Source organism: Piliocolobus tephrosceles, chromosome 5 (assembly GCF_002776525.5).
Source record: "Piliocolobus tephrosceles isolate RC106 chromosome 5, ASM277652v3, whole genome shotgun sequence".
NCBI classification, from domain to species: domain Eukaryota; kingdom Metazoa; phylum Chordata; class Mammalia; order Primates; family Cercopithecidae; genus Piliocolobus; species Piliocolobus tephrosceles.
The window spans coordinates 62,032,396-62,048,243 of NC_045438.1; the positions used below are offsets into that span (position 1 = coordinate 62,032,396).

Consider the following 15,848-nt stretch of genomic DNA (forward strand, 5'->3'; position numbering starts at 1 on the left):
CTTCCTATCCATCAACATGGAATGTTCTTCCATTTGTTTGTGTCCTCTTTTTGTTGTTGTTGTTGTTGTTGTTGTTGTTGTTGAGCAGTGGTTTGTAATTCTCCTTGAAGAGGTCCTTCACATCCCTTGTAAGTTGGATTCCTAGGTATTTTATTCTCTTTGAAGCAATTGTGAATGGGAGTTCACTCATGATTTGACCCTCTGTTTGTCTGTTATTGGTTTGTAGGATGCTTGTGATTTTTTCCCATTGATTTTGTATCCTGAAACTTTGCTAACGTTGCTTTGATCAGCTTAAGGAGATTTTGGACTGAGATGATGGGGTTTTCTAAATATACAATCATGTCCTCTACAAACAGACACAATTTGACTTCCCCTTTTCCTAATTGAATACACTTTATTTCTGTCTCTTCTTGCCTGATTGCCCTAGCCAGCACTTCCAATACTATGTTGAATAGGAGTGGTGAGAGAGGGCATCCTTGTCTTGTGCCAATTTTCAAAAGGAATGCTTCCAATTTTTGCCCATTCAGTATGATATTGGCTGTGGGTTTGTTATAAATAGCTCTTATTATTTTGAGATACATTCCATCAATACCTAGTTTATTAAGAGTTTTTAGCATGAAGGGCTGTTGAATTTTGTCAAGGGCCTTTTCTGTATCTATTGAGATAATCATGTGGTTTTTGTTGTTGGTTCTGTTTATGTGATGGATTACATTTATTGTTTTGCATATGTTGAACCAGCCTTGCATTCCAGGGATGAAGCCGACTTGATCGTGGTGGATAAGCTTTTTGATGTGCTGCTGGATTTGGTTTGCCAGTATTTTATTGAGGATTTTCGCATCGGTGTTCATCAGGGATATTGGCCTAAAAATCTCTTTTTTTGTTGTGTCTCTACCAGGCTTTGGTATCAGGATGATGCTAGCCTCATAAAATGAGTTAAGGAGGATTCCCTCTTTTTCTATTGATTGAAATACTTTCAGAGGGAATGGTACCAGCTCCTCTTTGGTACCATTCTCTGGTAGAATTCGGCTGTTCATCCATCTGGTCCTGGACTTTTTTTTGGTTGGTGGGCTATTAATTATTTCCTCTATTTCAGAACCTGTTATTGGTCTATTCAGAGATTCACCTTCTTCCTAGTTTAGTCTTGGAAGGGAGTATGTGTCCAGGAATTTATCCATTTCTTCTAGATTTTCTAGTTTATTTGCGTAGAGGTGCTTATAGTATTCTCTGATGATAGGTTGTATTTCTGTGGGATTGGTGATGGTATCCCCTTTATCATTTTTTATTGTGTCTATTTGATTCTTCTCTCTTGTTTATTAGTCTTGCTAGCGGTCTATTTTGTTCATCTTTTCAAAAAAAAAAAAAAAGCAACAGCTCCTGGTTTCATTGGTTTTTTTTGAAGGGTTTTTTGTGTCTCTCTCTCCTTCGGTTCTGCTCTGATCTTAGTTATTTCTTGCCTTCTGCTCGCTTTTGAATTTGTTTGCTCTTGCTTCTCTAGTTCTTTTAATTGTGATGTTAGGGTGTTGATTTTAGATCTTTCCTGCTTTCTCTTGTGAGGATTTAGTGCTATGAATTTCTCTCTACACGCTGCTTTAAATGTGTCCCAGAGATTCTGATACGTTGTGTCTTTGTTCTCACTGGTTTCAAAGAATATCTTTATTTCTGCCTTTGTTTCGTTATTTACCCAGTAGTCATTCAGGAACAAGTTGTTCAGTTTCCATATAGTTGTGCAGTTTTGAGTGGGTTTCTTAATCCTGAGTTCTAGTTTGATTGTACTGTGGTCTGAGAGACAGTTTGTTGTCATTTCTGTTCTTTTACATTTGCTGAAGAGTGTTTTACTACCAATTATGTGGTCAATTTTAAAATAAGTGTGATGTGGTGCTGAGAAGAATGTATATTCTGTTGATTTGGGGTGGAGAGTTCTGTAGATGTCTATTAGGTCTGCTTGGTCCAGAGCTGAGTTCAAGTCCTGGATGTCCTTGTTAACCTTTTGTCTCGTTGATCTGTCTAATACTGACAGTGGGATGTTAAAGTCTCCCATTATTATTGTGTGGGAATCTAAGTTTCTTTGTAGGTCTCTAAGGACTTGCTTTATGAATCTGGGTGCTCCTGTATGGGTGCATATATATTTAGGATAGTTAGCTCTTCTTGTTGAATTGATCCCGTTACCATTATGTAGTGGCCTTCTTTGTCTCTTTTGATCTTTGTTGATTTAAAGTCTGTTTTATCAGAGACTAGGATTGCAACCCCTGCCTTTTTTTTTTTTTTTTGCTTTCCATTTGCTTGGTAGATCTTCCTCCATCCCTTTATTTTGAGCCTATGTGCATCTTTGCATGTGAGATGGGTCTCCTGAATATAGCACACTGATGGGTGGCTCTTTATCCAGTTTGCCAGTCTGTGTCTTTTAATTGGGGCATTTAGCCCATTTACATTTAAGGTTAATATTGTTATGATTGAATTTGATCCTGTCTTTATGATGTTAGCTGGTTATTTTGCCTGTTAATTGCATTTTCTTCCTAGCATCGATGTTCTTTACCATTTGGCATGTTTTTGCAGTGGCTGGTACCGGTTGTTCCTTTCCATGTTTAGTGCTTCCTTCAGGAGCTCTTGCAAGGCAGGCCTGATGGTGACAAAATCTCTCAGCATTTGCTTGTTTGTAAAGGATTTTATTTCTCCTTCACTTACGAAGCTTAGTTTGTCTGGATATGAGATTCTGGGTTGAAAATTCTTTTCTTTTAGAATGTTGAATATCGGCCCCCACTGTCTTCTGGCTTGTAGAGTTTCTGCCAAGAGATCAGCTGTTAGTCTAATGGGCTTTCCTTTGTGGGTAACCCAAGCTTTCTCTGTGGTTGCCCTTAACATTTTTTCCTTCATTTCAACCTTGGTGAATCTGACAATTATGTGTCTTGGGGTTGCTCTTCTTGAGGAGTATCTTTGTGGTGTTCTCTGTATTTCCTGAATTTGAATCCTGGCCTTCCTTGCTAGGTTAGGGAAGGTCTCCTAGATAATATCCTGAAGAGTGATTTCTAACTTGTTTCCATTTTCCCCTTCACTTTCCAGTACACCAATCAAACATATATTTGGTCTTTTCACATAGTCCCATATTTCTTGGAGGCTTTGTTCATTTCTTTTCACTCCTTTTTCTCTGGTCTTTTCTTCTCATTTTGTTTCATTAATTTGATCTTCAATCACTGATGTTCTTTCTTTCACTTGATCGAATCGCTATTGAAGCTTGTACATGCGTCACAAAGTTCTGGTGCCGTGGTTTTCAGCTCCATCAGGTCATTTAAGATCTTCTCTACACTTTATTCTAGCTAGCAATTCGTCTAAGCTTTTTTCAAGGTTTTTAGCTTCCTTGCAATGAGTTAGAACATGCTCCTTTAGCTCGGAGAAGTTTGTTATTACCGACCTTGTGAAGCCTACTTCTATCAACTCATCAAACTCATTTTTCCTCCAGTTTTGTTCCCTTGCTGGCGAGGAGCTGCGATACTTTGGAGGAGAAGAGGTGCTCTGTTTTTTTGTTTTTGTTTTTTTTTTTTTGAATTTTCAGCTTTTCTGCTGTGGTTTCTCCCCATCTTTGTGGTTTTATCTACCTTTGGTCTTTGATGTTGGTGACTTACAGATGGGGTTTTGGTGTGGACGTCCTTTCTGTTTGTTAGTTTTCCTTCTAAGAGTCAGACCCTTCAGCTACAGGTCTGTTGGAGTTTGCTTGAGGTCCACTCCAGACCCTGTTTGCCTGGATATCACCAGCAGAGGCTACAGAACAGCAAATATTGCTGCCTGATCCTTCTTCTGGAAGCTTCATCCCAGAGGGACATCCGCCTGTATGAGGTGTCTGTCAGCCCCTGCTGGGAGGTGTTTCCCAGTCAGGCTACATGGGGATCAGGGACCCACTTGAAGAGACAGTCTGTCCGTTCTTGGAGTTCAGACACCGTGTTGAGAGAACCACTGTTCTCTTCAGAGCTGTCAGACAGGGACGTTTAAGTCTGCAGAAGCTGTCTGCTGCCTTTTGTTCTACTATGTCCTTCCCCCAGAGGTAGAATTTATAGAGGGAGTAGACCTTACTGAGCAGTTCGAGCTTATTGGCCTCTTCGTTTACACATTGCCTCAGCGTTGGTGGACGCCCCTCCCCCGTCAAGCTACGGCATCACAGATTGATCTCAGACTGCCACACTAGTAGTGAGCAAGGTTCCGTGGGAGTGGGACCCGCTGAGCCAGGCATGGGAGGGTATCTGCTGGTCTGCTGGTTGCTAAGACTGTGGGAAAAGCATAGGATTTGGTCAGGAGTGTACCGTTTCTCCAGGTACAGTCTGTTACGACTTCCTTTGGCTTGGAAGGGAAATCCCCTGACCGCTTGTGGTTCCTGGGTGAGGCAGTGCCCTGCCCTGCTTCAGCTTGCCCTCCATGGGCTGCACCCACTGTCCAACCAGTCCCAATGAGATGAACCAGGTACCTCAGTTGGAAATGCAGAAATCACCCGTCTTCTGCATCAGTCTTGCTGGGAGCTGCAGACTGGAGCTGTTCCTATTCAGGATTCAGCTCCTGAATACTGGTTTGGAGGCACTCTTCTCCATCAAGTCGTCTTCTGTTAATTCCTCTGGTGTGCTGTCTAATTAGGTCTTGAATTTCTCCAAGATCCATACCTTGCCATTCTTCATCCCCACCCTTTTTTCTGTATCCACTATTTCATTATTTCCTTGACTGACCCTGTTACAAACCCTGTGAGGTCATGCAAAACATCTGGACACAGTTTTTAAAAATTTTATGAATTTGTTTTCTTGGGCTTGATGGTTTTCTTGGCTTTTTCAGTAACAGCTATGACATCTTTGATGATATAATCCCTCCAGACTTTCATGATGTTCTCTATTGGGATTCTCTTCCATAGTGTTGACAGTCTTCCATAGAATACTGTGTGTAATGAGTCTTAAATGTCCTTATGACCTCCTGATGTAGAGGCTGAATTAGAGCTGTCATGTTTGCGGGCAAGTGGACCACTTTGACACCTTCAGTGTGAAACTCATGGGGTTCTGAGTGGCCAGGGATGTTGTACAGTTATCACAAAAATTTTAAAAGACAGTCCCTTAGTGGCAAGGTACTTCCTGACTTCAGGGACAAAACGTCGATGGGACCAATCTGGAAAAAGGATTCTCATTTTCCATGCCTTTTTGTTGCCTTGCCTTCTTCTTTTGGCCTTCTTTTCCCTTCAAGGCTTGAGGGTAGCAGCTTTATAGATAAGGGCAGTTCTGATGATAAACCCAACTGCATTTGCACAAAACAGTAGAGTTAGCATGTCCCTTCTGCCTTAAATCCTGGTGTTCACTTTTTCTTACTAATAAATGTCCTCTGTGGCATTTTTTTTTTTTTTTTCTGGGATAAGACATTCTTATCTGCATTAAAACTCTGTTCAGGCAGATATTGTTTCTACTCAATTTTTTTCTTTTTCTTTTCTGTTTTGTTTGTTTGTTTGTTTGTTTCTTTGTTTTGAGAGAAAGAGAGAGAAGGTCTCACTTTGTCACCCAGGCTGGGCTGGAGTACAGTGGCATGATCACAACTCACAGTAGCCTCGACCTCAGGCTCAAGTGATCCTCCTGCCTCACCTCCCCAAGTAGCTGGTACTACAGGCACATAGCATCGTGCCCAGCTAATTTCTGTATTTTTGGTTGAGATGGGGTTTCCCCATGTTGTTCAGGCTGGTTTCAAACTCCTGAGCTCAAACAGTCTGCCCACCTCAGCCTTTCAAAGTGCTGGGATTGCAGACAGTCATGCCTGGCCAATTATTATTTTTTTTTTTCAAGCAGCATACATGGAAACCAATTATTTTCTTAATGGCATCTGGGAACTGATCTGCCGCCTCTTGGCTGACAAAAGCTGCACCTTCTCTTGTTGTGACATTTTTAAGGCCAAACTGCTTTCTAAAAGTATCAAACCATCCTTTGCTGCCATTAAATTTTCCAGGTTTAGATCCTTTACCTTCCTTTTGCTTTAAGTTGTAGTATAAGGACTTCACTTTTTCTCAAATCATGTTAGAGTCTATATGTAGGCTTTTCTTGTAACAGCCGTGCACCCACAAAAAGTGCATTTTGATACAAGATTAAAAGGTATTCACAAAAAAGTACAAGGTTTTTGTGTCTGCTGGTGTAGCTGCAGCAATGGCTTCATGATTTTCCTTTTCTTTTTTTATAATTGCCCTTAAGTTTGATTCATTTATCTTGAAATGCTAAGCAGCCACAGCTGTAGACCTCAATCTGTGGTTCTTATCAAGCAAATGAACTTTTTCTTGTAATGTTATGACTTTCCTATACTTGAGAGTACTTCCAGCATCACTGGTGGCACTTTGAATGAGTCTCAAAATGTATTCAAGGTTTACAGTATTGCATAAAACATGGTGAAAAATACGCAAGAACCATGAGAGATTACTTCCTACTCTCATATACAATATATGGAGAGAGAACTGCTCAAACAGCATTTTAAGTGGATACAACACTAGTGCTAACTGCAATATCAACAGAGGGTGGCTATAAAATTATTACAGTAATACAGTATTACTACACTTAAATTTATTGTTATGATTTAGTACTATTAGGTTGGCAAAAACCGCAATTACATTTGCACCAACCTAATACATCTTTACATTTCTTTATGTTTCTCTTGACTGTGATTGGCACTATGTATGTTTGTGTTTTTTGTGTAAATTTTGACATGTTTTAACTTTTTATGATAGATTTCTGTATATTTTGTGGTAGTAAATAATAAAATACACTCATTTACATATATTTTATGCATTCATAATATATCTTTAAAATATTTTTAAAATTTTTAAATATTTTTAGGCTGTGTGGTTCATATGCAAGTTTTTTCAGGTTTCTCAAATCTCCAAAATTTTCAATGTAATTATTGAAAAATATCCACATATAAGTGGACTAGCACAGTTAAATGATTTTGTTCAAGGGTCAACTGTAATTCCAAATAAATGCCAAATTCAACAGGACACCAGTTTTAATATTACATTGTTCAATATTTATCTCTGATCACAAAGTATCTGAGGCAAATATCATGCTAGATTTCTACTGCTTGCAAAGACAAAAACTCAATGCTCTGGATATTAAATTTTATGATATATGTTTCATTTTTGCTTAGGTAAATATGCTGAAGATATATTTGGAGAATTATTCAATGAAGCACATAGTTTTTCCTTCAGAGTCAACTCATTGCAAGAACGTGTGGACCGTTTATCTGTTAGTGTTACACAGCTTGATCCAAAGGAAGAAGAATGTAAGCTTATTAATATTGTATTTTCTTCTGTGTATATATTTTAAGTTAGATGAGATGAATGATATATTTAAGAACAATATTAATCATGAATTTATTACAGATTGTACCCATGTCCTTTGGTGTACATATTGTAATAAATCAGTGAATTATCTAAAAATGCCATCAGTATGACTCTCCTGGCTTTTCTTTTCTACTGTTTTAAATTTCTACTTTTTGTACACTACACAGCTCCTAATTTTGGCATAAATAAGTCATTTTAACCAGATATTTTCCTCCATTCTCTTCATTCTCTTTCTCTTTTCTCCCTTATAATTTATTTGTATACTTTTGTCTTAGAAATAAAAACTATTAGAAAATTACCTGAAATCTTTAGGTTTGACTCTTCAAGAATGTGACTATTTTTTTTTTTGAGACAGAGTCTCACTCTGTCACTTAGGCTGGAGTGCAGTGGCACGATCTCAGCTCACTGCAACCTCTACCTCCCAGGTTCAAGCGATTCTCCTGCCTCAGCCTCCTGAGTAACTGGGATTACAGGTGCCTGACACCATGCCTGGCTAATTTTTTTATTTTTCGTAGAGATGGGGTTTTGCCATGTTGGTCAGGCTGGTCTCGAACTCCTGACCTTGTGATCTGCCTGCCTCGGCCTCCCAAAGTGTTGGGATTACAGGCGTGAGCCACCGCACCCGGGCATATAACTGCTTTTAATATGCTTTTTTATGTGCATATTGCTAAAGTCTTACTAGTTATTTAACTGAATGCAACTTCCTACTTTAAATGAACATTTCAAAAACAAATTGCCAGTATGTAGGGTGTAAACATTCTATACCAAGATATTAAATCAGGAATAATCAGGTAAGGAAGCCACCCTATAAGCTAAAATAACTGTAGGAACTTCAGTGGTAAAATCATGTTTTATGCCTTGATAGAATACATTCAATGCCGATGTTTCCTAAATGCCTTTTTGTTTGTTTTACAAAAAGAAATGTATTACTAAGAACACAATTTGCACTTATCTACCACAGAGAATTGTTTAATGGAATTTCGTACACTCTCTTCAAAATATTTTTGTTGCATTAAATAGTATATATGCAAATTATATAATAGATATAATTTTTAGTGTAAATGCAAATTATATAATAGATCTGAACTTTAACAATAAAAATACTAAAGGATGTCACTGGAAGGAACAAAAATATAATGTATTTTGACGGATGTCTTAGTGATGGAACCAGCTACTTTTGAAATAAATAATCTAATGTGTAAATAAGGAGAGGTAAATACTTGGCACACTAGATTTCTACCACTTGTAAAATGTAAACTCAGAGCTCTGGATACAAGAAAAAAAGGAAGTAATACTTAAAAAAATAGCTTTATTAAGATGTATTTCACAACCTACCTATACCTTGCAGTTCACTCATGTAAAGTTGAAGTGTACAGTTCAGTGTTTTTTAGTATATTCAAGTTATGCAACCATCACCACAATCAATTTTAGAGTATTTGTATCACTCCAGAAAGAAGCCCTGTACTCATTAGCAGTCACTCTGTTTCCCCTTCAACTCAACCCCTAGCAATCACTGATCTTTCTGTCTGTATGGATTTGCCTGTATGGATTTGTCTGTATGGATCTGTCTGTATGGATATTTCATATGAATGAATAGTACAATATGTGGTCTTTTGTGACTGCTTTCTTTTAGCATAATGTTTTCAAGGTTAATTCATATAATGTGTATTTATATTTCCCTGATGGCTAATGATGTTGAACATCTTTTCATGTGCTTGTAGGCCATTTGTATATCTTCTTTGGAGAAATGTCTATGTAGTTCCTTTGCCCATTTATAATTTGGATTATTTGTGTTTTTATTTTTGACTTGTTGGAATTCTGTGTATATTTTGGATCTAAATCCTTTATCAAATAATGATTTGCAAATATTTTCTCCCATTCTTTAGGTTGTCTTTGTTGGTGGTATCCTTTGAAACATGTGCATGTATCAATACATTAATTACACCTCATGGAATTCTTGAAATAAAATCATTGTTAGTGATGAAAAAATACTTTATGGTCATGCTTTCAGATATAAAATTTATAGCCAAAATTTGTTTTTTAGATAACTCAGCTATTTCTAACTTAAATATAAATTTATGCCATCAAATAATAGAGAAATACACGGGCAGTTCTCATATGTAACAGAAATAAAAGTCAACATTTAGTTTCAAAATATTATTACATTTTAACAAATGTCTTAGAACCACCATTAAACTTGAAAGTGAAAATACAGATAACAGTAAATAAGATGTTTGTGTTAAAAAACAAATTTTAATATGTCAACAACTATACTGTCAGAATTATACATAGTTTCTTTTAAAATTTTGTGGAGCAGTGGGGGAAGAATTCAGAATCTAAAAGCTGAACTACTTAATTTGAAATTGTGTTGGAGAAGTTGTATTGAAGGAGTTTTCAGTTATTTAACCTAGGTTTTTTAATTCAGTGGGAGTTCAAAAAAAATAACATCATGTGTACAGTACTAAATTGCACAGTGTGGTATCAGTTTTTTTAACCATTTTGTAGTAACGGAAAACTATCAATTTCAAAAATATTTTTAAATGACTTTTAAACAAAGACTTGTACAATTATATTTAAGTCAATTATGTTTATAAACATTATACTGATTTATTGCTTTATAATTCTATTTTATTAATATCAGATGTTATTGTTGGCAAGTGGAAGGGGCTTCACCACAATGGTCTGTTAATAATAAGACAAGCGATAAATGGGAGGAGTTGAAGGTAGAAAAGTACATCATGCTTATTACTTTATATGTTTCTTATATCCTTTACCAAGGAAGTTTGGGGAGATTAAACACTAGGTTTCATCTTAGTTACATACTTATTGATTAGTAAGTGGGGTAGGAGAGTGGCAAGAATTGATCCACTTTGACTGCAGAAAACACAAGCCACCTCTGGCAGGAGCCTGAAAACAGTGTGTGGTATTGTGGCAAAACAATTAGCCTTAAAGGTAAACAGATCTGACTTTTGTGTTCTGGCTCTTCCGTTTATTAACTGTTTAACCTCAGATCAGTTATATACTATTTCCTAGCCTTGGCTTTCTTATAATATTTCAAAATGGAATAATTCATATCTTACTGAATTATAAAGATTAAATGAAATGAAAGTTAGTGAAACCATCTAGCACATATAGTATGTACTCATTAAATACTGTATCTCCAGTGACACTTTTTAGTGACAGTGGGAAAAAACTTTTTGCTTCTCTGAATTTTATTTTAGTATTTATAAGTGTGTTACAGGTCATGCAGCAGTGGAGTTGCTAGAAATGCAGTTATGGTGACGTTGTTGCAGAGCCAGCCTATTGCACCTCCTGTGCCATTGGTCCCGTGTTCATGTTGAGTGAATTTACTTGAGAAGATGATAGGAAAATTATTTTAGGGAGAAGGATAACTAACTTAAGAATTGTTGGCCGGATGTGGTGGCTCACACCGGTAATCCCAGCACTTTGGGAGGCCGAGGTGGGCAGATCACGAGGTCAGGAGTTCAAGACCAGCCTGGCCAACATAGTGTAACCTCATCTCTACTAAAAATTAAAAAAAAAAAAAAAAAAAAATAGCTGGCCGTGGTGGCAGTTGCCTGTAGTCCCAGCTACTTGGGAAGCTGAGGCAGGAGGGAGGAGGAGGAAGGAAGAGGAGGGAGGAAGATGTTGCAGTGAGCCGAGATCGCACCACTGCACTCTAGCCTGGGTGACACAGTGAGACTCTGTCTCAAAAAAAAGAATTGTTAGGATTGTTATACTGACCTTGCTATGTTATAGGGTATTTGTCTGTATACTTAAGGCCATATTAAATATCTAAGAAACTACCTTATTTTTTAATAACAGGAAATCACTCTAAGAGTTAAGAATGCAGCATTTTTGTATATTTGTTATTTTAACACGCTGCACAGTTCAAAATAAATGAAGTTATTTTTAAATCATCACATATGTGATGGGGCTGTGCTAGTTACTGGGAATACTAATGTATAAGATAGTCAGTCTTCAAGAGCTTATAGTTAGGTAGAAATCCTCATAGTACAGATAAAATATAAGTTAAAAAGAATAATATAGATCACCTAATACTTAAAAATATTTCCTTTACAGTAAAGTTTGTTTTAACTTGATAGTACACATACAAGATTTATAGCATACATAGTGTAGAGGTTAACAGCATGTTTAACCCACAGTGCCACTAATAAGTAAGTAATTCCTTTCAGAGTTACTGATGTAAGCTAAAAAGAAGGAATAAAGGGAGATGGAAAAGAAGATTAATAGGAGAAGAGAACCTAAGTTGGTGGGGGCCCATGATGGCAGGTAGAAGAAAGAAAAAGGTATATTTGGTTGAAATGTAGATATGTTTCAGATGTCTTTAGGGCCCTCTGAGCCCTAGAAATCAAAGGTTAATTAAAACCTATCTGATTGGGAAATTAGGCACAGAATGATAAGGGTAAATATAATGATAGAACATTTATAATATGGTTTCTGATTCATAAGCCACTAAGGTCACAACCTCTTGAGCCGTGCTGACTTTTAGACAAATACAGTATATGAATTTGCCCTTATGTTAAATCATCTTGGTAAAATAAAATAAAATGAATTCTTGATTTTTGTTTCAGTGTCTTTGCAAGATATAACAATGAGGAAAGCTTTCCGAAGTTCTACAATTCAAGACCAGCAGCTTTTTGATCGCAAGACTTTGCCTATTCCATTACAGGAGACGTACGATGTTTGTGAACAGCCTCCACCTCTCAATATACTCACTCCTTATAGGTAGGTAGGTTAGTAAATAGTAGCCCTATTATTTATCTCAGACTTCAGATTGAAATGCTAAATCCCCAAACATTCTTTATTTCACTGGGCTTCTAGCAAACACAGAGAGCCCTCTCTGTCTACCACCTTTGGAAAAACCTTTGTTTTTATTCACTGGATGAATTCCTAAGATTCTGGCATACAAAAGACAAGACCTATTCAAAAGAGTTGTTTTGACAAGTTAAGAAAAGCCACTGGTAAACTTATTAATATAAAGAGATAAGGAGTCATTATTGTCCTTTTAATTTAATTTTTAATCAAATGGAAAAAGCTCAAAATTCTGTCCTACTAACAAAATAAACATTATAATTTTTGCTTGTTTTGTCTACTCTTTTTTTTTTTGAGGCAGAGTCTTGCTCTGTCACTCAGGCTCACTGCAAGCTCCGCCTCCCGGGTTCATGCCATTCCTCTGCGTCAGCCTACCTAGTAGCTGGGACTACAGGTGCCCGCCACCAAGCCTGGCTAATTTTTTGTATTTTTAATAGAGACGGGGTTTCACTGTGTTAGCCAGGATGGTCTCCATCTGACCTCATGATCCGCCCGCCTCGGCCTCCCAAAGTGCTGGGATTACAGGTGTGAGCCACTGCACCCAGCCTGTTTCGTCTACTCTTGATTTGTGTGCATTAATTTCTTATATAATGAATAGGTAGTACCTTAAAATGCTTTTTACCACTTTGAATAAAATCTGGAATTATTTAACCTTTTTTTGAAGTTCTTTCACATGGTTTGTTAAATGGGTAATTTAAGATGTATGACAGATCCTGAATAAAATAGTGTTTAGAGAGTTATTTGAAATTGTAAGTCAGTGTGCAGATCATTAGATATAAATGTGACTATTAGAATGACTATTACGTGATATATTTTGGATTTAGTAAGATAAATAAATCATACTATTGGCAGAAACTTCAAAATTTCTCTATTCTAGATGATGTTACTGTCTTTTCAGGCTTTTATCTTTGGCAGAGCTATTTGTAATTATTGGAATTGCCCAAAGGACTTTTGAGAAAATTTGGGATTCAACAGAAGTTAGGGATGAAAATTGCCCAGCTGTACTTTGAAGTATTAGTACTAACTCAGAAAAGCATCTGGTTTTCCTCTTTTCTTTGTTTTCTCAGATTTGTGAGAAAGTTTCTATTGGTGCAATATTCAATTTTATTTTGTCAATATTTTAACACGAACTGTATTTTATTAATGTAAGAGGATAAACATTTTAGTGAAATTATTTCTGTTCTGATTGCCTAAGTCTTACTAATGTGTGTTTTAATTGATACATTTCAGAGATGATGGTAAAGAAGGTCTGAAGTTTTATACCAATCCTTCATATTTCTTTGATCTATGGAAAGAAAAAATGTTGCAAGATACAGAGGATAAGAGGAAGGAAAAGAGGAAGCAGAAGGTATTACAAGAGATTAAAAAATTGAGGTTAATTTTTATATATTTGTGTTTTGTTGCATATATTGAACGTCATTAATCTTGTATTTTGACAGTTTTATTTTATTGGGTCCATATAGTTAATTACTGAAGTCTTTATAACTTCACAGAAAGAACACAGTCTGATGGGGAGCAGATGAGCAATTAGGTTATTAGAGTATGGCATAATAAGTGCCGTAGCAGAGGTATGCATAAAGGGTTTAGATAACACAAAATAGCGTCTGCTTTAGCTAGCAGCCAGGGTAAACACTTCCAACAAAGCTTATAATGAATCTTGAAGAACAGATAGGAGTTAGTTAGGTGGACCAAGGAAGAGAGGAACATTTTGGTAAGAAGGAACAATGGAATCTTGTACAGATATTGGTAATGTAGATTAAGCTAATATTTTCTTGCTACAGAGCACATCCTAAACATTTCTCTCCTAAATGTTTTGGAGAGGTTATTATATTCACATGAAATTTCTGTTATTTCTGTTGTCATTTTCCACTTTCTAATAAAATTCACTTGTATCTGCTTTATATTTCATGTTAATGATGACTGAAAACACAGAAGGTTGAAGCAAAGTTAGATTTAGGCTGAATTATGAAGGAGGCAAGTTCTGTCTTTATCATCTCTCTGGTTCTCCTGTAGCTATCTCTGCTTTCCCTAATCCCTGTGTAATGCCGTTGTATTGTCTTCTTTGCTAGATGGTAACCCAGTATTCTAGCTAACATTTGCAAACTGGTGACTGGCAAGCCAGATTATGCCTGTAGGGAGTGTTCCATTTGCCAAACACAGAGGTTTTTAAATTTTGGAAGTAGAGTGCCTGAGATGGACATACCTGTCTAGCTCACCACATGCCCCATCTTACACCCGACCGACTTCATCCATGTATGTTATCCGCTTGGCCGCTTTGGGCATTTGAATTTGTTACACTTACTCTAGCTCTTTCTATAGTTTCTCCTCCAGTTTTGAATCACTTTTTGTTTTATTGTTTAAAGACAATGTTTTCTGTTGAGTGATATGGTTATTATGGGTTAATTAGGTAATTGAATTTTTTTCTAATGTGTTGGCTAACTAATCAGTTACTTCCCAGATAACATAACCTTAGTAAATTTTTACATTTTTATTAGAGGTAGGCAATGTCATTAATGGCAGGAATTTCAAACTAATGCCTGTGGAGCAAGGGTTCATGAATATTTTTTCATGTGAAAGACTTTCTGACCTCAAATTGTATTCTTTAGGCATACTATTTTGTGTCTGGCACCATCAGTTCGAATTAGGGGTTAAACAAAACATGGCAGGAAACTGGGACTACAGCACACTGGCTAAGATTTAACTCTGAATGTACAAGTGAACCATTTCTGTGTTACTTTTACTATATTATGATGACATTGTCTTTTTTAGTGTTGATGTTAGAATTTTATTTTGGTTGTTACAACCTCTTTTTTAAAAAGTTAGCACTTAAGCATTTGACTTTGTTTCAATACATCTGTTATAGCAGAAAAATCTAGATCGTCCTCATGAACCAGAAAAAGTGCCAAGAGCACCTCATGACAGGCGGCGAGAATGGCAGAAGCTGGCCCAAGGTCCAGAGCTGGCTGAAGATGATGCTAATCTCTTACATAAGCATATTGAAGTTGCTAATGGTCCAGCCTCTCATTTTGAAACAAGGTTTCTTTACTTTTGTTTTTGTTTCTTTAAAAAAATGATAAAACATTGGCTTTATTTGTAATGTCTGTACTTCTAAGTCTTGAGTCCTAAACTGTTGAACAGGCAGACCCTGTTATAAATATAGAGATTATTTCAAAATCCCGACCACTGTGGGCCTACTAAAGTCAGGCCTTGAGCAGGTCATTTTCATACCTGGACCTTAGTTTTATCATCTGTAGAAAGAGGTGGTTGGAGTGGCTGATCTTTAGGGTTGTTTTAACTTTAGTGTGAAATCTCAATAGTCTCTCAATATTTCAGGCACAGTCTGCTAGAATTTTGTAATAGAAGTGTAGGGTCTGGGATTTTTTTGAAATACTATTGATTTATTGCATATAAAATAGGAGTGAAGAAGGGGTTCTGTTTTGTTCCTTTTACTTTCCCCTGACTTCCTTTCTTTGCCACATCACCCACCTCAGATACATTAGGACTTTCAAACAAAAGTATTCATCCCTTTTGTAGAAAAGAATAGGTCTTTTTCCTTTCTCAGTGGCCGGGGCCCTAACTAAATAACATACAACCAGCAAACACATTAAACTGGCATCTCTCTATGAAGACATTTACTTGGGTATAGTCATGTTTGTTTGTTTGTTTGTTTGTTTGTTTGTTT

General features: G+C 36.7%; 1 protein-coding gene across 2 annotated transcripts in view; it reads left to right on the forward strand.

Annotated features, from left to right (window-relative positions):
- Positions 1–15,848, forward strand: part of WASF1 (WASP family member 1) — a 77,603-nt gene that overhangs the window by 56,767 nt on the left and 4,988 nt on the right. For both annotated transcript variants that reach the window (XM_023206019.2, XM_023206020.2), the window contains 4 exons: positions 7,135–7,269; positions 11,926–12,079; positions 13,397–13,514; positions 15,030–15,202. In XM_023206019.2, coding sequence (XP_023061787.1) covers positions 7,135–7,269; positions 11,926–12,079; positions 13,397–13,514; positions 15,030–15,202 — 580 coding nt within the window. The remainder of the gene's footprint in view (positions 1–7,134; positions 7,270–11,925; positions 12,080–13,396; positions 13,515–15,029; positions 15,203–15,848) is intronic.